The sequence below is a fragment of the Coloeus monedula genome (assembly GCF_965178545.1).
Source record: "Coloeus monedula genome assembly, chromosome: 6".
Taxonomy (NCBI): Eukaryota; Metazoa; Chordata; class Aves; order Passeriformes; family Corvidae; genus Coloeus; species Coloeus monedula.
The window spans coordinates 510677-535217 of NC_138786.1; the positions used below are offsets into that span (position 1 = coordinate 510677).

Sequence of the window (24541 nt, forward strand, 5' to 3'; positions counted from 1 at the left end):
CGGCTGTCATGTCCCTGTTCCATCACCCACCTCTGCTCCAGCTCCTCCCCCTGCCCGTCTCCACTCACTGATGCCCAGATTCCCTTCTCCCACGCTTCCTCCTCCCCACCTTTCCTTCCAGGAGCCCCCCTGTCCCATCTGCTGCCAGGGGAGCCGGTGCCATCCCTCCATGGGCGACACATGGCCTTGCCCTGGGCACTGAGGCACGAGCCAAGGATGGGGGGGCGGGGTTGAAGGATGAGGTTTTCTGAAGGATGAGGAAGTTTTTGTGGGAAGTTGTTCACAGCCAGTACCCACAGGCCACAAGGTCTGGGGGAAAATTTGCTTATTAGCTATCCCAGCCAAGTACTTGGGAAAAATTGAACACAGAAATCCCTGGCTGTCTGGCAGCTCCTGCCAACTGCTGAGCTTTGCTTGGGATGAGGTGAGTGACTCCCACAGGTGCTGGAATCTGTGATGTTCAGCCCCAAAATGATGGGGAATGTGTGGGTCAGGCATTTTTATAGTGCTCCTCTCCAGCCATTCCTATTTGCACCTGTCTGCACCTTCTCCTTCATCCTGGGCTCAAAAAATGCTGCTGCAGCTGTTTTGGTGGGGAGATGGATGGACCCTGCATGAGGGGTTAGGAAAAGGTCCAGGAGGGACACAAGGCTCCCTCCCACCTGGGAGGGCTGCACAGAGCTCACGTGGCTGTACCTGCTGTCACTGTGGGCTTTCCCAGTGGGAATCAGCCTCCAAGGAGCTCTGCAGGAAGGGCAGGACAGGTCTGGGAAGCGTCAGGGAAGGGACAGGCGGCAGTGAGGAGGGAGAGACCTCCCAGTGCCACAGGGAAGGCTGGCTCTCCCAGGGAAGTGGTTCCCTGGGCTGGAGCGGCTCCGTTTGGGCTCGAGGCCTCCCGATTCCCATCCCTGTTCCCATCCCCAGGCACAGGCGGAGCAGGGCTGAGCCCCTCCTGAGCCCCTGGCCCAGGTGGGGAGGGGATGGCTGTGGTGTGGACAGGCCGGGTCCCTCCAGCTCCGAGCGGTGCCGGAGGATTGCCGGGCTGGGATACAGCCATTCCCTCAGCCATCCTCCCTGGAGCACAGGGTCAGCCGGGCTTTTCGGGGCCTCCCACGCTCCTGCTCCCGGAGATCCACCTTTTGTGCTGCAGGGGCCGATGTGACAGTGACACCGACAGCTTTGGGTGTTTAATGCCCGTTTCCCCCGTGTGCCCCGGCCCCTGAGCGCATCCATCACCGTGTCCGTACGGATAACCGGGACAACACAGCAGCCCTCCCTCCCCTGCCTCAGCCCTGCGGCTTGGGAAGGCTCCCAGCTCCAGGTTTCCCCCCCAGAATGGAGCCCCCCATTCCACCCAGGCCCAGAACAGCAGCTTCACCCTCGGGGGGCTGAGCTGTGGCTTTGAGGTTAAAAAAGCAGCATTTGGGTTCCTCATTTCTCCTTGTCTTTCTTCTTGCCCTTCCTCTGGCTCGTCAGCTCGCTGAGCTTCTTGTCCAGGCGCCGCTGGAGTTGGGCTCGCTTGGCGGGATGCAGGGATTTGTCCTTGGAGCCGCTGCCGGGATACAGGATCCCTTCCCGGCTGATGCGCTGCTGCGCGTGGGCCTTGGCCTGCTCCCCACAGCCGTGGGCCTGGCGGGAGAGAACGGACAGCGGGCCAGGGACCGCCCGTGGGGCAACCAGGGGCTTGCACTGCCTGAGCCTGCAACCCCCTTTCTGCCTGCTTTGCATCCCCCTGAAATCAGCTCCCATCACTTACAACCATTATTACTATTATTATCATTATTATCACTATCATCATTATCTATTATTATATTACTGTGTTGCTATATTGCTTTATACACTTGCTTATTTTTATAATTTAAATTTATTGGTTTATGATGATTTATTTTTATTTATCGTTGTTAACTATTTAATTTTACTTGCACTTAGTTTCATTTTATATTTAGGTTCTATAAGTTTCATTTTATATTTAGATTCTATATTTTTATATATTTATTCATACACTTACTGTTTAAAATTAATAATTAATATTTATGATTCTATCTTTTATTAAGCCATCATTTCTAGCTCCTCTCGCAGAGAATGAAATACAAAGATCCAGGTCCTGGGCTCTGCACAGCAGGTAAATCATCCTTTGGGATGCTCAAGTGGCTCCTCCCACCCCCTTTCCAGTGAACTGGGAAAGGTCTTTTGGGGAATGGGAGACCTTTTTTAGCCATGGATCTGCTTTAATGAGCCAACTCCAACACTGGAATTATCTCCCACAGCTGAGATCCTAAAACCTGACCCCTTTTCCTGGCCCATCCCAGAGTCATTTATGTTTCCCTGGAGGGGGGTCCCAGCCTGTTCCCTCAGAGCCGTGACAGCCCTTCCTGGGGCTGACATGGATTTGAATCCCTACAGCTGTTGGAGCCTCGTTACAATTCAGCAGGGAGAGGCCATTCTGCAGGGAATAAATCCACATCCTCCTGGATGGTGAGTGACCATAAATACAACTAATCCTTGCCATGGAAACAGATAGCTCTTGACAGGGGGAAAAGCTGTGCCAAGGATTTATAGGGCTGCTGAGCTCCAGGAGGCTCCACAGGGCATGGAAGCTGTGGGGTGAGCAACAGGGACACAGGCAATTCTGAATTGCTGGCCAGGCAGCACTGCTCCGTGCCTGACCTGTCCCCAGGATGCAGAGAGGATCTGCAGAGGGCTGGGAATCATCCTCAGAATGCAGAGGGAATGTGCAAAGAGCTGGGAATTGAGTCCAGGCTTGCTCGAGCCTGAAACTTGTGCTTCTCCATTTCTGCTCCCTGCCTCACTTTATCCACACGGCCTCAGATGACAAGTGCCAGAAAATGGTAAAGGGCACAAAATGTGAGGGAAACAGAAAAGCCCTCAGGAGGAGGTGAGCAGAGCCCAGGTGTCAGCACCTGCCAGCCCTGTGTACCTGAGGTCGGTGCAGGCTCTGACAGGGAGGGGGGCTCTGCCCAAACTCCCTGCAAGGAAACCCTGCCCGGGGAGCTCCACAGGGAGAATTGCCAGGCAAAGCTCCTCCTGCCCCTCCTTACCTCGGGGATGTGGTGGCTGAGGCAGAAGAGCCGCTGGCAGTGGTGGCAGAGCTGGCCCAGGGTGGTGACAGAGGCCTTGCAGCGGGGGAAGCCGCAGGTCCTGTCAGCTTCGATGGCAGCCGAGATCAGAGTGTCGAAATCCTCCCCGGCCGTGCTCCCGATCACCGGCTTTCCTGGGAGAGGGGAGCACACACCTGGACTGGGGCCTGGGATCAAACCCACCCTCCTGCAGCCACAGGGCAGCCTCTGCCTTTACATCCTTCAGTGTAGGCCAGGTACTTCCCTCAGCTCCTCTTGGGAGCCTCCCACGAAACTCCTGAGCCTCTCCCCTGGGAAAGGGTCCCCAGTGTTTTTCCTTTGACTTAAGGAACGTGCCTCCAGGTATCCAAACCCCTCTCCCTGGGTGCTGCAGCCAGTTCCCACCTCCCTGCAGCTTTCCAGGAGCTACACCCTCCATGCACAAATCCCAAGGTCTGGAGCAACCCCACCGGGATTTAAGATCCATTCAAGGAAGAGCATTACTTGTGCTGGTTAGGAAAAGCTTGACCCACCTTTGGCTTCGCTCTTGTCCTTTTTCCTGCTGCCACGGCCGGGCTCCTGCACCTTCCTCGCCGCCTCCTCCCGCCTGGCTTTCTCCCTCTGGACTCTCTCCAGGTGCAGGGATTTCAGGTCCACTTTCCCTGAGCCCTCGCTGCTTTTCCCCGGCTCCGCGGGGTCAGGGGTGTTCCCGCCGGGATGCTGGGGCTCAGGAAGCGGCTCGGAGGGCAGCGGGGGCTCGGAGGGCAGCAGGGTCTCGGAGGGCAGCGGGGGCTCGGAGGGCAGCGGGGGCTGCTCGGGGAGTCTCTTGCGGACACTGATGTACCTGTCCCGGCCCTCCCCGGAGCTCAGGTGCTGCAGCCCGTACTCCTCCGCCAGCACGTGAACCAGCATCCGCTCGTGGGAATTCAGGGACGCTGGGAAATCCAGCTGCGCCTCGCTGCTCGCCAGGAAGGCCACCAGCATGGCCCTGAACCTGTCCCCACCCTCCTTGGTCCCCGAGCCCTCTCTCCCAGGCCCAGAGGTGCTTGGCGAGCTCCGTGCTCCTGGTTTCTGGCTCCCTGCTCCGGCTGCCGCCGCCTTGAGCTTCCCAGCCGGAGCCGGCCGCGCTTTGGGGCCCGGCGGTTTGGGGCCCTGCTGGCGCTGGGCCCGGCCCTCCCCGGGGTAATTTTGGGGCACGAGGTCATCCAGGTACTCGAAGGCGGAGCGCACGAGGCCGTGCTGGGCCAGGTGGTCCAGGAGGCGCCGCAGGAAGGGGCGGCTGCCCACGGTGTGGCTGTCACACACCACGGCCACCTGGCGCCGCGCCCGCGTCACCGCCACGTTGATGCGCCGCTCCTCGGCCAGGAAGCCCACCTCACCTGGGAGACAGGAGGGAAGGGATGCCAGAGGGGGCAGGGCTGCCTCCAAGTAGGGGTTTGGTCCAAGTGACCCAAGGATTTCTTTGCTGGAGGGTGGGAGTTGGCGTTTACGGGCTCCGGTCCCTGCTCACACCTGCTCCTCTTCCTACCTGTGTTCCACAGGCCCCACACTGAGCTCCTGGGGTTGGGAAGAGGATGGAAGGCACATGGAAAGGGGAACTATCTCCCTGCCTGGCCCACGACACAAGCTCAGCTTGGAGCTGGGAGCAAACACAAGATGGAGCAGCGTGGAAAAGGCTCACCTTGTGACAGAGGAGGGACTGCAGGTAAAGAACTCCCCCCTGTCCTACAGAGCTCCCAAACTCTCAGAGGGTCTGTGGGAACAGCCATTTGGGAAGTCGGGGAGGTTCTGCTCCGCTCACAGACAGCAGCGGGAGCCGGCAGCGCCGGGATGACTCAGGCAGGATCAGGCAGCGAGAGCGGAGCGTGGGTGGTGCCGAGCTCCAGGCAACAGCGAGCAGGGCAGTCAGGAAGAGATTAATGCAATCTCTGCCAGAGCAGTGCCCAGCCTGGCTCTGCCTCAGCAGCCTCATCTGTGCTGCCTTTGGGGGACGGGCTGAGGGGGAGCCCCTCTCCCTGCTCGGAGAACAGTTCCCAGCTTCTCCGATGAGGTTTAACCCAGCTGCAGGGGCAAGTCCAACTCCTCTGAACCCTGGAATGGTTTGGGTTGGGAAGGACCTTAAGGCCCATCCAGTGCCACCCCCGGCCAGGGATACCTTCCATTATCCCAGGTTGCTTCCAGCCCTGTCCAGCCTGGCCTTGGACACTGCCAGGGATGGGGCAGCCACAGCTTCTCTGGGCAACCTGTGCCAGGGCCTCAGCACCTTCATGGAAGGATTTCCTCTTAAAAGAAGGTTTCCTGCTGCATCAGGAATGGCTGCAGAGGGACAGGTCAAGGAGAAGCCTCCCCGTGCCCCCAGGAAAGCAGTTCCTGCCTCACACCTGAGCTTTGGCCTCTCCCTGTGCAGGAGAAGGGGCTGTGGGACACTCACCCTCCTGGGGCCACCAGCTCCCACCAGCACAGGGGTGAGTCACTCCTGGATCAAGACTATTCTTAGTGCTGTCCCCACCTCCATTCTCCCCACAAGGCTGCTTTTCCTCCTCTAGGCTTGGAAAAAGAGGCACCTCCTCCTTCCAAGCACATTTTCCCCCCTTTTTTCCCCTTCCAGCCCTCGGCATTTCACCTCCAGCAGCACATGTGGGGCAGCAGGGCTGTGGATTTGGAAAGGGAATTGATCCCAGCATGGAACAGAGGTGATCACAGAGCGATCCTGTTCAGCTGGCTCCACAAAATCCTTCAGCTCCCCCACAGGAGGCTCGTGCCCCCAGGGCAGCAGCTTTTTTCCAGCTATTAACTTTCACTGCAGCTGCTGATAGCAAAGAACTCGATTTTCTGCTCTAGATTTTGCTCCCAAAAGCAGCATTTTCTGTGCATGGCTTGGGATGGCAGTTCCTGCTCACTTTCTGCAGCGAACTGACCCAAAATGGGCTCAAACCCCAAGAAATTACCCCCCAACTCCCCTAAATGTGGAGCTAATGGGATGTGACGTTCTTAGGGCTCTGGTTTAAATTGTTTCTGAGGCCTCAAGGGCCAGGAAACCTTCAAACTGAGCACTCCTGGACCTGCTGTACCACAGGAGCCTCCTCTGCAGCCCTGACAGCACAGAGATTCATTAATTAAACAAAAACGGCTGAAAAGGGAGGGTTTGCCAGTAAATCCACGCAGAGCCAAGTGTTAGAGCCCCGCAATTAAACCACAGCACTTGGCTACACGACTTCCATCCCACTCCCCGAGGGGCAGCGCTCCAGCAGCGAGCTCTTACCTTTCCTGTTGGATCTGACAAAGGACAGGATCACTGCCTCCTTCTCCCTTCCCTGGAAACCATCCACTGATTTAATTTCTAGCTCGGGGTGGCTGTGGCCAAGGTGCTGTCGGAGCATGTCCACCTGAGAAACAGGCCAAGGGTAGCTTTTAAAGGAAATACATGGGTGAAAAGGATTAAAATGGCACCATCTGGGGGAAAATCCCTCCCTCCCAAACCCACAAGGATGAGCACTGGCATCTCCTGAGGCTGGGAGGGGAACACCTGACTAACAGCTCTTCCCTCCACGGCCTCCAGCTGCCCAAAGGTGCAGGATTTGGTGCCAAATGCGGGTTAAATTTGGCTCTGCAGGTCTCTGGGATCTTGTGGTACTCCATGTGCAGGGAGAGGGGGGATGCCAGGAGAGGGACAGTTCACCTGGAGGTTGTAGGGAGCCACCACAGCGATGTCCTTGGCCTTCACACCGGCGTCCACCAAGGCCTGGACGTGCAACCCCACCAGCTGGACCTCCCCTGGGACAGGAACAGAGTGTGACAGGGAATAGGGGCCGGAGGAATGTGCCCATCTCCCCCAAAACAGCAGGAAAGGCTGCCACAAACTGGTTATCCAAGATGGTGCCTGGTTCAGAGGGATCTAAGGGGAAAAATTAAATCCTATACGAATTCTTTCATGGTTTATTGGCTGGGCTTCTGCTTTGCAGCAAAACACAGTGATAAACATCAAGACTCTGCAGTGAGCTGTGCCAAAAGGCTGCCTCCCAAATCTGGGGAGATGTGCTTCTAATCCCCTGCTCCAAATCCCTGAGTTCTCTCAGAGCAGGCTTTTTGGCTCTCTGTGAGGGAACAAGAGCCTGTTGTGTTCAGCAGGGCCCTGGGAAAAATGGGGCACTTGAATGATGGTGGGGGTCAAACAGAAGGTGAAAGATATTTAAACTGGTAAAAACTGCCCTTGCATTTTCCAGCCTGACTTTGCATCCAAGCTCCGTAATGAAACCTAATTTTTCAGGTGAAAACCAGCAGGAACTCGGCGTTCTAGGAAAATCCATGGAGAAGAGCCAGACAGGATTTCATGGAAGGAGCAGAGGACTGGGAGGTAATTCTGAGCCCTATCCACAGCCTTCCCAAAACAGGCCTGTGCTCTGCCTGCTGCTGTTTGCCCTTCCCTGGTGCAAAGCACCTGCCACAGGCATTCTCCACCCTGCCCCAGCCCTCAGCATGGAGAAATGTCCCTGCAAGGGGACATGGCAGCCAGAGTGGCCATCCACAAGCTGGACACTGTCACCAGAGCTCCAACACAGCTCGGAGTCCCTGGAGCTTGAGGATTTATGGAGGGAATAATCTCTCAGCTAAGCAAGGCTCTCTGGGAGCCCACCTTCCCCAGGGGGACATCTCTGGGATGTGGCCAAGCCCATGGTGGGCTGAGCACCTCAGTCCATCCATTCTGGCCAATGGTACCTGGATTGCCCTTGGACTGTTCATCCTCCACTTCCAGCTCGAACAGGCCACAGCCAGCGGTGTCTATGAGCAGCAAGGGAATGCTGGTCTCTTCCGTGGAGGACACGCCCGGCAGGTCCCTGCACAAAGGTATTTGGGAAAGGGCCAGTTACCATCGCTGATGTTACAGCAATATCCAGACAAGCTGTGGCTGCCCTGTCCCCGGAAGAGCCAGGCTGGATGGGATATGGAGCAATCTGGTCTAGTGGAAGGTGTCCCTTCCCATGGCACGCGACTGGATGGGCTTCCAACCTTCCAACCCAAACCACCCTGGGATTCCATGATTATCACAGCAAAGGAGGACACAGAAGGCAACTCTGCCTCACTTCTGCTTACAGGGCAAAAAGGACAAACCCCCCCAGGTAATGTCTCCTCGACGAAGCAATGGCTGAAACAAAAACACCGCCCCGGCCACAGGAGGAGCAGAAAACTCCGCAGGGAAGGGACAAACCGGGATGCAAAGGACATTTCAGCTGATGATGCAGCAGCAGAGAGCAAGTGACCCACCTGAGCAGGTGCTGTGCCACGGAGGGGTGTGCGCTGAGCCGGCCGCCGTAGAGCTCCGAGGACGCCCATTCCATGATGTCCCGGTGCATGCGGTACTGCACCGTCAGCATCCGCACCGCCCGCTGCCCGTAGTGCCCCGCCAGCCGCTCCATCAGGCTCAGGGACAGCCCCTCGGCCGCAGCCCTGCGCGGAGAAGCGCCTCAGGGCGGGAGTGCCCGTCCCCCAGTGACGGCCCAGGGCGGGATGGGCTCAGCCAGCCCTTCCCGACACGCGCGGTGTCCGTCGGTGCCGAGGGTGCCCGTGGGAACGCTCCGGGAGCACGTGCACTCCAGCCCTGCTCAGCACCCTCGTGTGGCTCCCCTGGGGTGACACTGTCTCCCCTGCTCCACCTGGGTGCCAACAGTGCTGCCTGTCAGACCCTCTTCATTCTGTGAGATCAGAGAACCCTGGACACCCGGATCCTGCCACCGGAATTCAAGCAATGCCAACCGTATGGCCTGTGGAGTCACCACCCCTGGAGGTGTTCAAGGAACAACTGATTGTGGAACTCAGTGCTCTGACAAGGTGGGGATTGGTCACAGGGGGGGCCTCAGTGGTCTTGGAGGTCTTTCCCAACCCCAGTGGTTCCAGGATTCCATGATCCATCAGTGTAAGGCTGCAGCGGTGTTACTCCGGTGCACTAGGATCAGAGCTCCACCCCAAAGTTTGGAACGCTCAGTGTCAACACAGCAAGACCCCTGCTGCTCCAGCATTTCCATCCTTCCCTGGGCCTTCACCCTGGACTAACACATGGATGCACCACACTCGTTGCTTTTTCACCCATTAAACCCCCATCACATCCAGCAGCACCCTTTCCCCCTATCTGTGGCACAAATCAATCAAATTCCTACTGATCTCAGCCTTTCAGGAGCCTATTTGCTTTCCCCGGCCCCACAGAGCGTTTGTTGGGAGGCACCGTCTGAGGAAGAAGGATGGAAGTCGCTGCGCTTGGATGCTGCGAGCATGCGGAGATTTTTCACGGAGGCTGACACTGAGGGGGGCTGGCAGCTGCCAGACACAATGGAGCAGCATGAAGGTGATGGAACGATGACAGGGGAGAGCTCAGGAGAACGCCTTCCATCGAGCTCCGGGGCACGGCACGCATCCGATGCCTGCCGGGAAGTTCCAGCGCTACGCGGCCCCACAGCGAGCGGATCGTGGCGGCACCGGCCAGCCCTGCCACGCTCACCACAGGCACTTGGGAAACGTGACAAGACACTGCCGAGTCATTAAACGTGCAGAAGGGACAATTAAGGACAAATCTTTCCAAGAAGCCAGGCCTCATTAGCTCTCCTCATCGCTGACTCATAGGATGCAGCACACAGGCGAAAAAAAGGGGAAAAACCTCTGGATGGACAGGGCTGCAGGACGTGGGAGGCAGCAGTTTGCCAGAGGTGGGCTGGGGTGGGGGGGCAGAGCAGGATGTGGGGTTGGGGGATGCATTCCAGTTATCAGGAATTGACTCTCCCAGCTCCGCTCTGCCCACGGAGCGTGGATCTCCTGGACAGGAAGGAAATTTAGCAGGGAGAGCTGTTGGTACTCAGGTGCAGGCACATGCCTGAAACAGCCACTAAACCTCACAGCAAGCCTCAGGAATGATGCTCTTCCCTACCCTTCCAGCACCATTCCCACCACAGGGATCCGCAGCAGGTTGGTTATATGCTGAATTAATAATGAGGAATTAATCTGCCTGGTAATATTTCACCTGTTAATAATTTTCTATTATTTTACCACTCAGTTAATTCCTACAGTGGTTAATTTCTCTGCCCACAAAATCCTGAGTGCCCTGAGCAGATGGTTTTTTACTTATCGATTGCTTTAGAGAAATAAAATTGGGATAAGAGGTTGGACAGACAGAACCATGCAGGGGATGCTTGGGAATATCTACTTTAAAGTACAGCTGGGAAGGTAGAATTCCCAAAGCCAGCCCACAGCAGGCAGGAATTGTTGCTAACCTGCCTTCACCTTGTTTTGCCTGCAGGAAGTGCTGTGCTTGGCCAGCCTGCCCTGTACGTGTCCACAATGATCAGCACTAGGAGAAAAACAGGGAATTGTTTCCCATGGAAGGCTGGAGCTGTGTCCTCAGTCACGGCATATCTTTTCTTATTCATCCCTGAGACAGGAGCTGCTGGTGTGACTGATCCCTGCAGTACACACTGGATTTGGCTGGAAAAGCCTGGAGAAGGCTGAGTTTTCCCGCCTCAGGAACTCCACATTAATGGAGTTTTTAATAATAATAGTAATTAATACTAATTCATTCATGGATGTGCACCCAGGACATTTCAGCTGTGGAGGCTACCAGAGAAACCCAAGGCCTGGCACTTCAATGGCAAAGTGAAAGTGACTCCATTCAGACCTGATGTGGGAATCAGCACATGGAGCACGGAGAATCAGCACATGGATTTGGGATGATTTGGGATGGTGCAGACATCCAGAATGACCATTGGCAAACGAGATGGCAAAATATCCCTCTGTTTTGTCTAGGAAACGGGTTGAGAGCAAGAGGTTTGATAAACATCTGCTGATATCTGAGGGGAGTAAAACCAAATTAATACATCAGAGCCCTGATGTGGAGATGAATTCGTCGGGAAAAGGGTGGAATGAGGGCTCCAACAAGGCAAACAAATGTTCCTGTCAGACTGCAGGAAGTGCCCTGGCATGGAGATGCCCACTGGGACAGGGACAAAATGGAGGAGAAGGAGGACCTCCAAGATGGACGTTGGAAGCTGCTGCCTGTGAGCCTCGGCTGGAGCTGCTGAGGGGGATCAGAGGGGGCTGGAATCTGCCAGCATGGACTGCAAGGTGTGTGTGGGGATGCCCTCTGCATCCTGGGACAGCTCCAGATGTGTCAGAAAGCAGGGAAGAGGAGCACCCTTCAGACTCTCTGTCGAACACTCCCTAGGCCTCATGGAATCACTGCTGACAGTAACAGGTAAATGCTGATTCCACGGAGAAAAATAGAGTCCCAGAGCATTCCTGCTGGACAGAGGCTTCCTGCCTGAGCAGGGCTGACTTCCCCTGCTGTAGTAACAGCCGAGCCTCCTGCCAGCCTGGATTCATCCTGGCTAACTTCAGACCCTTCCCTGTGGCCCCAAAAATAGGAGCCCACCCACTCCAGGCCCGCTGTCATCAATGGAGAAGGGGAAGGTGGGTGGAAGGGTTGGAGTCCTCCGCATGAATCATCCCTGGAAATAGCTCCTTGCTTCCTCTGAACCACAGAGGAGGTGGCAGGTGATTCGGGGCCTTTGTGGGAGCTCTGGAAATACCCACGGAAGGAGGTGGAAGGGACCTGCCTCTGCCCTGCTTCCCGGGCCTGCAGGGAATGTGGAAAGCCCAAACCAGGGCTCTCCAGCGTCCCATTTATTTGCATCACATTGTTCAGGCTGGGAAAGATCCTTGACAGCATGGAGTTTGACCATTCCCCCAGCACTGCCGAGGCCACCAAGTCTAGGTGACGGAGAGCAAAGCACAACTCCTCAAGCAGGAGCAGGAGGAGATCCAGGAGCTCTGCAGGACGTGAGGAGCTTTTTGCTGCTGGCTCCAGCCAAGGCTCCTGGCAGCAGCCACCGTGACAGAGCAGAAAAAAGCAGCTGCTGTAATGTTTCTGGAGTGAAGAAAAGCTGCCTTATCTCAAAAGAGGGAGCCAAAAGTGACATCAGCTGAGTGTCAGCCCTGTTCCGGAGTAACAGAGCTGGGATTTTTACTGTGTTTTGCCCTTAATCTGACAGTCTGGGGTAAGAAACAGCCTGAGGCTGCTGAGGTGGATCCAGCTGGATGGGCACTATGGAGCAGTATGGATGCAGTTTTTCTGGAGGAGAAGAGGAACCTTATGCACCACTTACAGAAGATAATGACAACCCTGAAATTAGAAGGACCAAATGGCCAATTTCTTCTTGCTACCAACAAGATACTACTCCAAAATGTGCCTTGCTTGGAAAACCCAGGCATGGAGAGCTGGCCTGCAAATTCCCAGGGAATAAACAGCAGGATGCCAAGGGTGCAGGGCTCTGGAGAGGCTTTTGGAGCTCACCAGCCCGGACACCTCCAGGCAGCTGAGCATGTGTTTATCACCTGCCACGATCAGCAAGCCTTTGGGCATCTGAGAGAGGTAAAATGAGAGGATGCTGCAGCCCCTGAACGTTGCTCTCCCTATCTCTCAGCCATGTGCCGTGAGCTGCTGCCTGCCTTGGATTTTTCATTTCCTGTGTTCAAAACTCAAGTGAGATGGCAGATATGTGTCTTGTTCATTATTCTCTGAAAGCAGGAGAGGACGTTTATGAAGTCAGCCCCATTTCTCTGCTTCTGTGGTTCAGTAATTCCAGATTTGGAACTGCCTAAACCAGATAAACATGAGCACATTTATGTTTTAAATTACTCCAAGATTCCTCAGAACTCTTTGCAGTATCCCCCTGGAAGCACAGGCAATTTGCACTATCCCCAGCTCTTTTTCACAAACTAACTGTTCTTATTATCCACGTTGTAGGGATTAGGAGGTTTTATAACCCCTGAGGTGTGTGATAATGCAGCATCTCACTGGGCCAATTCAGATATTAATACAGTAAATAAATAAATGTGGAAACCACAGAAGCAGAATTAAAGGAGAGACTTGGATTAGCCTGAGGATGAGCCCGAATTCATTCCACAGAGCCTGCAGGCAGCACAGAACTCCATCATGAAATGTCTCCCATCGCGAGAATTCGGAAGATGCATAAAAGCCAGGAGGATCCAGGATTTTTACCTGTGGGAGATAATGGTGGGGGGCAGCTGCTTGTGATCCCCAGCCAGGATGCACTTGGGAGCCTTCAGCAGAGGGATCCAGCAGCTGGCTTCCAGAGCCTGGGCACACTCATCAATCACCACCAGGTCAAAGTGGGTTTCAGGCAGCAGCTTCAGGGGGCCATCTGAGGAAGCACCTGGTGGAAGGAAAAGGTTCCCAACTGAGCAGGGAAGTGAGGAAGAGCGAGGAACCTGCTCTGGAAACAAACCTCACCAGCTGTAATAGTGACTGAGGCAAGTGAAATCATGTTTCTTTGCAGAGATTTAGGAATCCAGCCCTGCCAAACACGTATCCACTGGTATGTGTAAGTCAGGATTGTTTTTGCCAGTTCCTCTTTGTCCTTTTTTCCCTGGCATCTGGGCCCAGAAGCTTCCAAGTGTCTTTGGGAACAGCAGCAAAGCCCAGATGCCAAACAATATGCTCCAGTGCTTCACCCAGAGCGGAGCAAGGAACACCCACCTTCCTGCTGCCCCCAGTGCCAACAGAACTCCTCATCCGCAGCACTCAGAGGGCGAGGGACTGGGGATCCACCCATCTGGTAACCGAGGGACACCCGGGGAGGGGGAGATGGGCTGAGACCCCAGCGCCTCTGCTCCTCCCTGTGGCACTGGGAAGAGGGGAAGAACGAGGGCTGATTTTTAACATCAGAAGTCCATCTGTAACATCTGTCTCCTTACAAAATCCTGCTCTAACCCAGACCTACTGATACTGATCCACGCCTTGATCAGAAATCTGAATTCCAGGGGCGTCCGAATCTCCCTGCTGTTCCCAAAAACGATGCCAGGGAGGAGAGCAGGGTGGAGAAGCCAGCCTCCCAGACCAGGGGATTTTTATTCACAGAAATGTTTTTTCCAAAGCTCCTGTGCTATTGCAGCTCGGAGAGCAGGGATTTGGCTTTGCCACTGTAAATCCTGCTGCCTCTACAGCTCTGCATCACCTCAGACGTTCCAGTTTGCCATCAAAGGCACTGTTTTCCTTCCAAAACTGTTTTCCAGCCTGTATGAATCCGCTCTGGTGAGTTGTACAGGTATAACTTGACTTTTGCCACTTGCACAGACCCCCAGCTGGCTGGGAAGCTCCAGTTCCAGGGAGAATCACAGCTGATCAACAAGAATACCAGCTCAACTGGGAGAAGGAAATCTCCCCCTGTCTTTCAGGCAAGTTAAAAGAAGAGAGAGGCCAATTCCCAGGGACTAAGACACGGAAGGATTTATCTTTCCATTAACCTTCACTCCAGTAACTAGCTTTTTTGTGACCTAAAATTATTGATGTTTCCTTTCAGCAAACGACCCTTGAGCAACCAGATCTGAAGATTGTAAGTGGGCCCTGGAGGATCAAGAACCTGAGGCAGAAAAGCCCTTCCACATGTGCCAAACCTTCCCACCCGCAGCTGCAGGCGCCCGATGGACACCTGGAACTGCTCCCTAAAACCCTGTGTCACACCATTTGGGTGAGTACAGGAGCAGCCCCGTGCAGCCGTGGGAGCGGGCTCTGGAAACACGTGCTGGATTCCATCAGTCCTGGAAGGGCTCCAGGCAGGGAAGCAATCCCACGTGACTTATGCAATCGGGAGCAGATTGCACACCTCCAGCAGCACTTGTTTACTCACTGCACTCCCAGCTCCCACTCAGAGCTACCAGGGGCCCTTCCAGATCCATATTCTGAGCTCAACAACATCCTGTGCCAGAGTGGGAGCCGGGAGAACCCCACTGGGGAGGGGTTTGGGAGACTTTGCTGAGCTCCCAAGAGCTTGGAGCAAGTCTCCCAGCTATCCCAGCAGGATGCTGCCCTGCAGGGCACGTGGTTCACCTGGCAAAGGGAGGGAAAACACCGAGCAGGAGGATCTCACACCTGTGTTGGTGGCAAGGACAATGCCGGCCTGGCTGAGGGCCGCAGCCATGGCAGCCTCTTCTCGCTCCTTCAGCTCCTTCTTCAGGGTCTTAATCTCACCCAGGAAATGGCTTCGCTCTCCCTTGTCTTGGGCCTTTTTGGTTTTTGCCTAGAAAACAGAAAAATCGGGATAGAGCCAACTCCTGCTACTCAGTTCTGGCCATATCTGCGACCAGCCAAAGCATCTGGGCACAGAGCACAGAGGAATGCTTGGAAAGAGGGGTCTTGTTCCTCTGCTGAGGGAGAGACTGGGATTTCCTATTTTATTCTGGGGAAGAAGAACCCTTCTGGAAGCAGGAGGGCTCCCCAAGCCCCAGCAGCAGCTCTGCCATCTCAAACTGGCCTCTCCGAGCTGCTGGAAAGGATCCAGGGCAGCACCCAGACAGGCCCAGGGCTTTTTTTAACAGGTATTATGAAATGCATCTACCACCCCAACCCACCAGCACTGGGCATCAGCACTTCCAGAACAGCAGCCGTGGGACCACAGCTCAGATGTGGCTCACTGAGCAATCCCAGATGGAAACTGGGATTATTTCCCTGGAGGTAAGGCTGATGACTTGAGAAAGATGAAAAGGCTGCAGACAGAAGCTCTTATATGCAGCCAAAACAGTAAGACTTGCTGGTTCCTATGGTCATACCATGGATGGATGGATGGATTTTCCAGGGTCTACCATGGATCAGCTCAGCCGCCTGTTTTGGTTGGACTCATGGGTATTTAAAACTGTGAAACCTCCATGTGTCTGTCAAGTGTGGTTGAAATGGGCTCAGGAATTCCAGGAGTGGGATCACAGGCCCTGAGGATATGGTCAGTCTGGATGCCACCCATTCCTAGTTAGTGATTAGGAATTTCAGCTCTAATCATCCCCACCTGCCTCATGGGGGCTCCCCCATCCACTCATTGGTCTGGGAGTCTATTTAAGGCCAGCTCATGGAGTGAGCCCGGTTTCTTCCCTGGACTCCCTGCCTCATCCTCCTGGACTGCTCCCTGACCCTCCTCAGCATCCCTGGAGCTGGACTGGCCCTGGACCTGTGCTGCATTTCTTGCTCAGGTACTGTGGGGCTGAAACCTTGCTGGGGCAAGGGGCATCCAGAAGTTGAGGTGAGGGAAGGAGGCACAAAGGGGTGGGAAATGCCCACAGAGGGCACAGGTTTTTATTCTGTTACTGCTCCTTCTGTGGGCTGGGGTGAAGGGAAGCAGGGAGAAGAGGCAAAACATGGAGTTGCAAAGGGAGAAATTGTTCCAGGGACAAATAGGGCATGTGGCAGGGGAGAAACGGGCAGGAGGAGGAAAAGATGGGTCAGGACCTCAGATAGATGAGCTCTCTGCAGCCAAGGGCAGCTTCTGTGACAGAATCCTCCCAAGGACATGAAAGGGAAAATTAATCACCAGTGAGACAGAAAGAAAATAAGTAAAGAACTAAAAAAATGGCTTTTGGACAGTGCTGCCACCAGAAAGGGAAGGAAAAGAACCTAATTAGCATCAAATCCTCACCCCAAGTAGCGGAGCTATGTTGCAAGATAAGGTTAGGAAAATTAGGGTGAGAAAGAAGAAATTAAGGATGCATTTTTAAATCTGCTCTGCTTCCTACTTGAGGTGGCTGAGGGTGGGAGGGAGTGTCAGGACAGGCAGAGAGCTCGTTAGGAAGTGACTTAATGATGGGAATGTTTCTCTGGTGAAGAGGAGGGCATGGAGCCCGCCAGACAGGTGATGTGAGGGGCAGCAGCTCCCCACACAGCAGCAGGGACTGGGATTTTCCCACTGCCATGAGGGATTCAGGCAGGAGGAGTTCTGCCCTCCGGCACATGAAGATCAGAGAACCCCAGAATGGTCTGGGTTGGAAAGGACCTTATGGATCATCTCATTCCACCCCCTGCCATGGGCAGGGACACCTTCCACTAGCCCAGGTTGCTCCAAGCCCCATCCAACCTGGCCTTGGACACTGCCAGGGGGGATCCAGGGGCAGCCCCAGCTTCTCTGAAATACCCATTCCAGGGCCTCCCCTGCCTCACAGGGAAGAACTTCTCCCGAATATCCGACCTTCTATCCCCCAGCCAGAGCAGCGGGATTACTCCAGGCCCCACACGTGCCCACCCCCGCGGGACGCGCTGCAGGGCCGCGCACCCAGGCCTGGTCGATGTCCCTCCTGATGTCGGCCACGATCTGGGCGTTGTCCCCGCGGGCCAGGACGGCGTCCAGGGAGTGCTGCTGGATGGGCTGGAGCAGGCGGGCGGGGTGGCCCAGCCGCAGCAGCCGCGCCCTGCCGCCGGCCAGCCGCTCCACCAGGTTATCCACGGCCACGTTGGAGGGGGCACAGCACAGCACCTGCCGGGCACAAACACGGCCTTGGCACCTCTGGGGCACCCAAAGGCTGGAGCAGAGGAATCCAAGCAGGAAGAAGCAGAGAGAGGGAGACCAGCGTGCTTCTGTTGGGAATAAACCACCATCACAGGTAACTCCCTCCCTGCTTTGCAGCACGGGTGTAGGGTCCCCAGTGAACACCAAACCCGAGCTCTGTCAGGACCTTGCTGGAGCTGCTGGGGAAGCCCCTGGACCCTGCAAGCCAAGCCAGGCTCTGGAGCAGCACAGATCCAACGGGAGCTGCTCCAGCTACCAGAAAGCCCAGGAGCGTGCAAAACAACCACAGAAACCTGGAATGGTTTGGGTGGGACCTTAAAGCCCATCCAGTCCCGCCCCCTGCACCTTCCACTATCCCAGGCTGCTCCCAACCCTGTCCAGCCTGGCCTTGGACACTGCCAGGGATCCAGGGGCAGCCACAGCTTTTCTGGGCACCCTGTGCCAGGGCCCCACCACCCTCACAGGGAAGGATTTCTTCCCAATATCCAACCTAAATTTCCCCTCTTCCCACTTGAAGCCATTTCCCCTTGTGGTATCACCCCAGTTCCGGATGAAGAATCCCCGCCCAGCTTCCCTGTAGGCCCCTCCCTTAATTGGAAAGCTGCTCTGAGGTCCCCACGCCAGGAAGGGTGGTCACTGGTGGCCACCTGAGGTGGTCACCTATCACCACAGCCCTGGCACCGAGCCTCACCTTCAGGCCCTGCTGCACAGCCTGCAGGATGACCTCCACCAGCGTCGTGGTTTTCCCTGTGCCGGGAGGCCCGTGGATGATGGCGAGCTCCCTCTGAGCCAGGGAGAAGGACACAGCTTCCCTCTGAGACTCATCCAGGGAGGCATTGAAGAACTCCAGAGGCTCTGGGGAGACAGCAGGACAGTCACTGGGACCTCAGCCCCAGCTGGGAGCTGGCTGAGAAGCACAAATCCAGGAATACACGGCGCTCTCTGCAGCCAGCCCAAATCTATCTGATAATGAGGAGAACGCTGGGAGGGAAGGCACTGAGGGGGCTGGAAGACCCCAGAAGGTAAAATTAAGCATTTCATGTTTCCAAAACAAACAGGCATCCATGCATCCTGCATCCTTGCTTCCCCAGCCCTGATATCTGGCCTTCAGCCAGTCAGTGGTAGAATTCCCAGAATTTTAGAGGTATATAGCTGCTCCAGCATCAAACAGGTAGGTTTTCCTGGCTCTGGAGGGAGCTCTGGGTTTGTTTTGCAGGAGAACCAGCATCTCTGATGAAATCTACAATGAAAATTGGGGAGGAAGTAGCAGATCTGGCAAACAAATCACTGCCAGTGAACAAACCCAACGCAGCACCAGCGAACAAGCAGGAAAACCCACAGTCTGTGAGCAGAACAGAGCAGCCCCGTGGTGGCCAGCCAAGACTGGGAATGAAGGCAGGAAAAGGTACAAAGAGCAACTTAAATGATAAAACTAAAATTAGTTCCTGCTTTAGGAAGGGAGGAAAAAAGAGGAAAGAATATGCAAATTGCATTAGAAGAGAATTGGTTTCACTGCAGAGACCGAATTCTCAAAAGCTCCTTTTTAACCTGCCAGATTTATCTCATTTAGGCCCAAATTGATTCTCATCCCCCCCAGTGCTGCTCCTAATCTCCTTGTTCATTATGGGAGTTAATTACAGCAGGGATGATGACTCATTACACCGAGGTTTCCTGAAAATAACGTTCCCACAAAAGCTTATATAAGACACGTCTCTGGGCATCCTTCCCTGCTGGGCATCATGTGCTTCATCCCTCCCTTTGCATTAAGGGCTGGATTAAAGCCATGGAAGTTTCTCCTGGTTTTAGGCAGGTGAACTCACGTGCGGCCTGGGGCTTTTGAAGCAGCACCACCAAATGAGGTTAAACAAAATGTACTCATTGAGAAAGTGATGGGGAAGAGAGAAATGGGGCTAAAGGTGCTTTTTGCTGCCACTGCCTCTTGGTTTAGATGTAATTTTTGGGTGAGTGTGTTAATGACTAAGAGAAGAGCAGGAAGCATCCCATGGGCTGGGGAGAAAAAGCAGGAATAGCTTAAAACCTGAGAGGCTTTTCCCACAGTGAGGAACAGCCGGGCCGTGGGAGTCATTGATGTTTCCTTGCTCAAGGATGAGCTCAGGAACTTCTCCAGGCATGTGCCCACCCTCATCCCTCCTAAGCACACGCTGCCACGAGCTGCTGTGTGGGAAGGCTGGGAATGTGCCTCTCCTGGGCTGGCCACAGTGGTGGGGAGGAGGGAAAAGCCTCCTATGGGATGCTGTGGCTCCTCCAAACTCTTCTCCCTGCAGCAGCTGGGCTCTAGGTATCCTCATCTGAAGAAATCCCTGCAATGTGTCTCCCTGGTGGCCGGGTAATTGTTCCCTGATGCACAGCTCCGTTTCTTAGTGTTGAAAACCAAATCACCTTGGCCGCCCAGGCTGGTGCCCCAACATTCCCAGGAACTGAGATGCTTTTCTGCGCAGTTCCAGCTGCTCTGGTGAGGCAGTGGGTGGGCAGGTGCTATCCAAGCCCAGGAAAGGGGTCTTTGCACCAAAAATGGATGGGAACAGCCCTTTCTGGGAGGAAAAGCCCAGGTTTTCCAGAGCTGGAAGCCCTTTCCAAGGTATATTCCCCACTAAGAGCAATCCAGACCCTCCCCAGCAGCTCCTCCCCGGCACAACCTCACTGCAGCCAACGCTGCTGGACAAAATCCACCTGGGAACTTCAGCCTGGATCAGAACTTTCCCTGTTTTCCAGACAAAGTATGTCACAGCTGAGCTGTCTGGACTGCTTAGTCTTCCCCAAGAGCCTCAGGGGCCTCTCCACGCCCCTGTGATGACAGGGCAGAGGGACAAGGAGCATTTCAGGTGTTTTGCAAGTGGCTTGTGCCAAAAAGCCAAGGAAGTTTTTCATGGAAATCCCTGGTGCTTTCCCAGTGCTCTGCTGCCAGGCTGGCTTTTACTGGGGACATTCCTGCCTTTTAGCCAGGATTTTAAATTGCTTCTTTCCCTTTTCAAATGTTTTTACAGCCATGGGCTGAACTGGACACAAGCCAGGCCTTCTGGAGCCAGTGCTGGGGTGAAAAATGAGCCTCTCTTACTTCCTCCAGCCCAGGAGCACAGGAGAGAGCTGGCAGCTATCACTGACGGGCACAGGTAAGGCAGAGCCTGCCTTCCAAAGGGAATCCAATCCTCTTGGATGGCCGGGAGGAGCACGGCAAGCAGAGCAATGCTGGCCTCTGCTGGCAAGCAAAGCCTCTCCGCTCCCCCCCATTCCCAAAATGTGGGGGTGCAGGGGTCCCACATGGATGCTGGGAGCAGGGGAGGATTGTCTGGAGGAGATTTCAGGTGTGGAAGCTCCGGCAGGGCCATGGGTGCAGGTCAAAGTGGAAGGGAGACAAGCAGGGCATTTTTGATGGGTGAGCACCTGGATTCTGCTTCCCAGGGAGTCTGGTAAGGGCAAAATTCCTGCTCAGTTCAGAGTCTGCCCTTTCTGGAAAAATTCTTCTCCCACTTGGCACCTTCCTGGAGGCAGCAAGGAGAGGTGTGGAAGTGCTTTGTGCCAGTCCCAATCTTTGCTGCAGATCCCAGCTACCTGCTGGTGATCCCTTCCTCTCCTTTTGACTGTTCTTAGGTTATTCTTCCCACAGCCTGTCCCATGCTTTTGTGTTATGCCAAGGGTATTTATCATTGCATTTTTAAGTGCTTTGAAGGGACTTGGGCTTTGATGTGCTGGGTTGGGCTGCTGCTGTCTGGTAATTAATTACTGAAATGCACAGTGGTATCAGGGCCCACCTACAAGATTCCCTGATTGAAAAATTAGGATTCTCATCTTTTCCCCCACATTTAAATAAAAAATCAGATTTAGGCTTCTACTGCTGCACATTTCACCTGCTGGAGTGGATTTTGCCCTCTCTCCTCCCCTTGGCTCCTTGGTCTCTGACGGAAGCGAGCTCGTCTCGCATCCCAGAACGGTGTTGACACAGATGTGTGTCTAGACAGCCAATTTCATCAGCTGTCCAGGACTTATTGACTGAGCCTGCTGCTGATGGGTTTGTGTGAAACCAGGTAATGGACGGGACGAGACAGATCCCCAAAGAAACCAGGCTAATGGGTGCTCGGTCATGGAAGGAGAGGCTGTGACGTGGAAAAGCTGCCTGAGTGCGGGGAGGTTTGTCTGCCAGAGCCCTTCTGCTCAGGGCAGGCTTATTCCAAGTTATTATCACTTAATTCCTGGCTAGTACAACATCTCCCTAGCTGGGGAGAAAGCAGCTCTGAAGTGAGGAGGTAACTGCGAGGCCTTTGTGTTCACACTGCACCTCCTCTGTCTGCCTAACGTGGCTCAATCCGTCCATCCACATTCCCAGTGCTGGGGAGATGGAAAGTTCATCTCTGCGCAGCCTGGCACAGCTGAGTGATGTGGTGAAAAGGAGTTTTCCTTCATTAGAGGCAGTTCTGCTCCCCCAGGGGTGAAAGCACTGTTGAGGGAAGTCGGTTGATTAAAATTTAATTATTTTATTTAATATTAAAACCTTGAGTGCACCAAGGTCCTCAGGCAGCCAAAAGGCTAAAAGGTTTGACTCAGACTGGGATCAGTGCTTAGAGAAATGGGGATAGGACTCATTAACACCCATTTTTTGTCCCTGGTATATCCTATCAGAAGTCAAGCCTGGCTGGAGGGGATGGCAGAGAGGCAAACCATGGTGGGCAGCCCAATCCCGGAATCCAAGGAACACAAACAGTGCAGGGAGCTGTGGAGGGGAGGAAAAGGGGCAGAACCCTGGCAGGGATGGACAGCACGAGTGGGGAGAGCAGAGACCTGAGCTCTGCACATGGCTCAGACACAGCCCACCCTTCAGCCCAGCCCACCCTCAGGCCTCATTCCCTGACTTTTGCAGCCCAGATGATCCTTCCCTTCTGTCAAGGGATAAAATCCATTAGCAGTTACTGATACCTGACACAGCTGCTGATCAGAGCCTTTGCTCTCCCCGTGGCTTCTCCGAAAGGTGAAGCTGTGTCACTCCATCTTTCGTTTTTTTCCAGAGAAGCACACAATGCTACCAGCTGCAGCACCACTGGTGACTCACATTCAGCACTGGGGTCTTTTCTGCAGCAAAGTGGCTGCACATGTGGATAAAAACTGGGATCGGAGCTATCTGTGTTCCCATGGGCAATTCCCAAGGATGCCCGTAAAGCCTGATAAGAAAGGCTCCTTACTTGTTTCAGGGAACGCCCTGGGAGCAGAGGCAAAGAAGAGGACATCAATCAGGTCGGAGGCTGGGCCATCACGGTACTGCTTGAGTGCAGTCAAAGCTCTGCCAAAGAAGGGAATATCCAGGTTACAGGCACAGCAGGAATTCCTCTGGAGACTCCCAAGGGCCCAGGGACAGGCTGTGAGTACGGACTGAACTATTCCAAGGCTGCACAATGCCACCCCACAGGACTAATCCCACGCAATTCCTGCATCCCCCAGCCCTTGCACACACATCCCTGTGCTGGCCAGGCTTCCACTTCCCACCGTCCCTGCTTGGTACAGCCACGTGTGCTTTTTCAGGACGTTTATCCCGCAAGGAGCTGTTCACTCCTGCTGCCAGGATGGAAAAGGCCCTACAAAGAACCCAGAGAGTTCCAAAGGAAATGCAACAGGGCCAAAGCACAGCCAGGAGACGGGAAGAGCAGGACCAGCCAGCAGGTGGGTAAACTGAGGCTGTTGTGAGGCTGTAGAACAACAAATCCAAACTGGGAAGGGTCTGGGAAGAGCTTTTCCAGACTAACCTTGGCACTCCTCAACCCTCTGGGCAGTCAGCCCGGGCGAGCCCTCACCTTTTGAGCCTGTTGTAGGTGACATCGTTGGCCAGCTTGAGCAGGCGGAAGGAGTGCTCGTGGTCCACGGCCAGCTCCCCATCCCGGGGCTCCTCCAGGGCCACCGTCACTGCCTTGGGGGTGACACGTGTCACCACGCCCGTGCACAGCGGCTCCCCCTGCCCGGCTGACTCGTACAGCCCCACGATGTCCCCTGCAAAGGTTTGATGGCAGAATGTGAGGTGGGGCAAACGTGTCACTGCCCAGAGAAGCTGTGGCTGCCCCTGGATCCCTGGAAATGCCCAAGGCCAGGTTGGACAGGGCTTGGAGCAACCTGGGGTAGTGGAAAGTGTCCCTGCCCATGGCAGGGGGTGGCACTGGATGGGCTTTAAGGTCCTTTCCAACCCAAACCATTCCATGACTGGAATGGAATTGGACACTTCCAGGGATGGGAAATCTTTCCTTGGAAAGACAGGAATGTCACTGACCAGGCCCAAAGCTGTTGGAGGGCAGCTCGGTGTCTGAATCCCGATTCCTGGGCTGCAATGTCACGAGGAGACGTCCATAGAGGCCGGTTCTCTGGCTGGTGACCTGGAGCTTGAGCAAGCAGACCCCTCTCCGCTGCAATTCCTTCAGGGAGACACTCTCCTGCCATGCCCTGGGAACCAAACACGGGTGGGAACACCATGGGGTAAGGCTGAGGGCCACAGCTCCAGGGGACAGTGTGGAATGGCCTCATCCTGGCTCCTGGCACCTCCGTCCTCACGGCTGGGTAAGTGTCTGTACCCCCAGCGTGGGCATGTAAGAGGGTGTCCTGGTCCTAAGGGGGAGTCCAGCAGGATTCCCCATGGATCAGAGCCCTGTGGGGTGGGTTTCCTGTTGGGGTGAGCTGCTCAGAACGGTGGGATTCCAGCAGCATTCCCACCGGGGACAGGAGGGTTTCCCGGAGGTCACACGGCGTTCCAGGGGAGGCTCTCTCAGGGTTTCCATAGGTCACAGTGGGTCCAAGGGGAGGGTCCCTGAGATCCCCACGGGTGCCAGAGGGTGCTAGGAGGGTCCCTCTGGGTTTCCTACAGATGACAGGGAGTCCCAGAGGAGGGTCCCTCTGAGTTTCTCCAGGAGACAGTGGGTCCCAGCCGAGGGTCCCTCTGCGCTCCCCACAGCGGTCCCGCGCCCCCCCAGCCGCAGGTGTCCCCGGCCGTCGCCGCCCCGCAACCCGCCGGCGGTCGGTGCCTGTGCCGTGTGTGCCGCACCTGCTCTGTGCCAGCTCGGCCTCCCGCTCGTCCCGCAGCAGCCCCAGGTGCCGCTCCGCCGCCTCGGCCGCCATGGCCTCGCCGCCCCTCCCTTCCCCTCCCCTCAGCAG

At 55.2% G+C, this 24541-nt stretch overlaps 1 protein-coding gene and 1 long non-coding RNA gene across 4 annotated transcripts; one reads left to right on the forward strand and one right to left on the reverse strand.

Moving 5' to 3' along the window:
* Window positions 1-1304: 1304 nt before the first annotated feature.
* On the reverse strand, window positions 1305-24505 carry IGHMBP2 (immunoglobulin mu DNA binding protein 2; the record flags this gene model as incomplete). 3 transcript variants are annotated; one of them, XM_082283225.1, is made up of 15 exons in its annotated part: window positions 1305-1629; window positions 3060-3232; window positions 3611-4456; window positions 6340-6463; window positions 6757-6851; window positions 7794-7912; window positions 8340-8522; window positions 13117-13291; window positions 15007-15154; window positions 17168-17368; window positions 18093-18256; window positions 22594-22691; window positions 23200-23392; window positions 23667-23836; window positions 24432-24505. In XM_082283225.1, the coding sequence occupies 15 exons, from the start codon at window positions 24503-24505 to the stop codon at window positions 1432-1434; spliced, it is 2961 nt and encodes a 986-aa protein (XP_082139351.1). In that variant the 3' UTR covers window positions 1305-1431. The 3 variants fall into 3 exon arrangements, with proteins under 3 accessions (XP_082139351.1, XP_082139350.1, XP_082139352.1); XM_082283224.1 differs by lacking the exon at window positions 1305-1629 and having other exon boundaries at window positions 1877-3232; XM_082283226.1 differs by lacking the exons at window positions 1305-1629; window positions 17168-17368 and having other exon boundaries at window positions 1877-3232.
* LOC309573954 lies at window positions 18287-23067 on the forward strand. The gene is made up of 5 exons (XR_014226479.1): window positions 18287-18423; window positions 18618-18806; window positions 20407-20532; window positions 22603-22769; window positions 22931-23067. It is a non-coding gene; the product is annotated as an uncharacterized lncRNA (long non-coding RNA).
* Window positions 24506-24541: the final 36 nt, after the last annotated feature.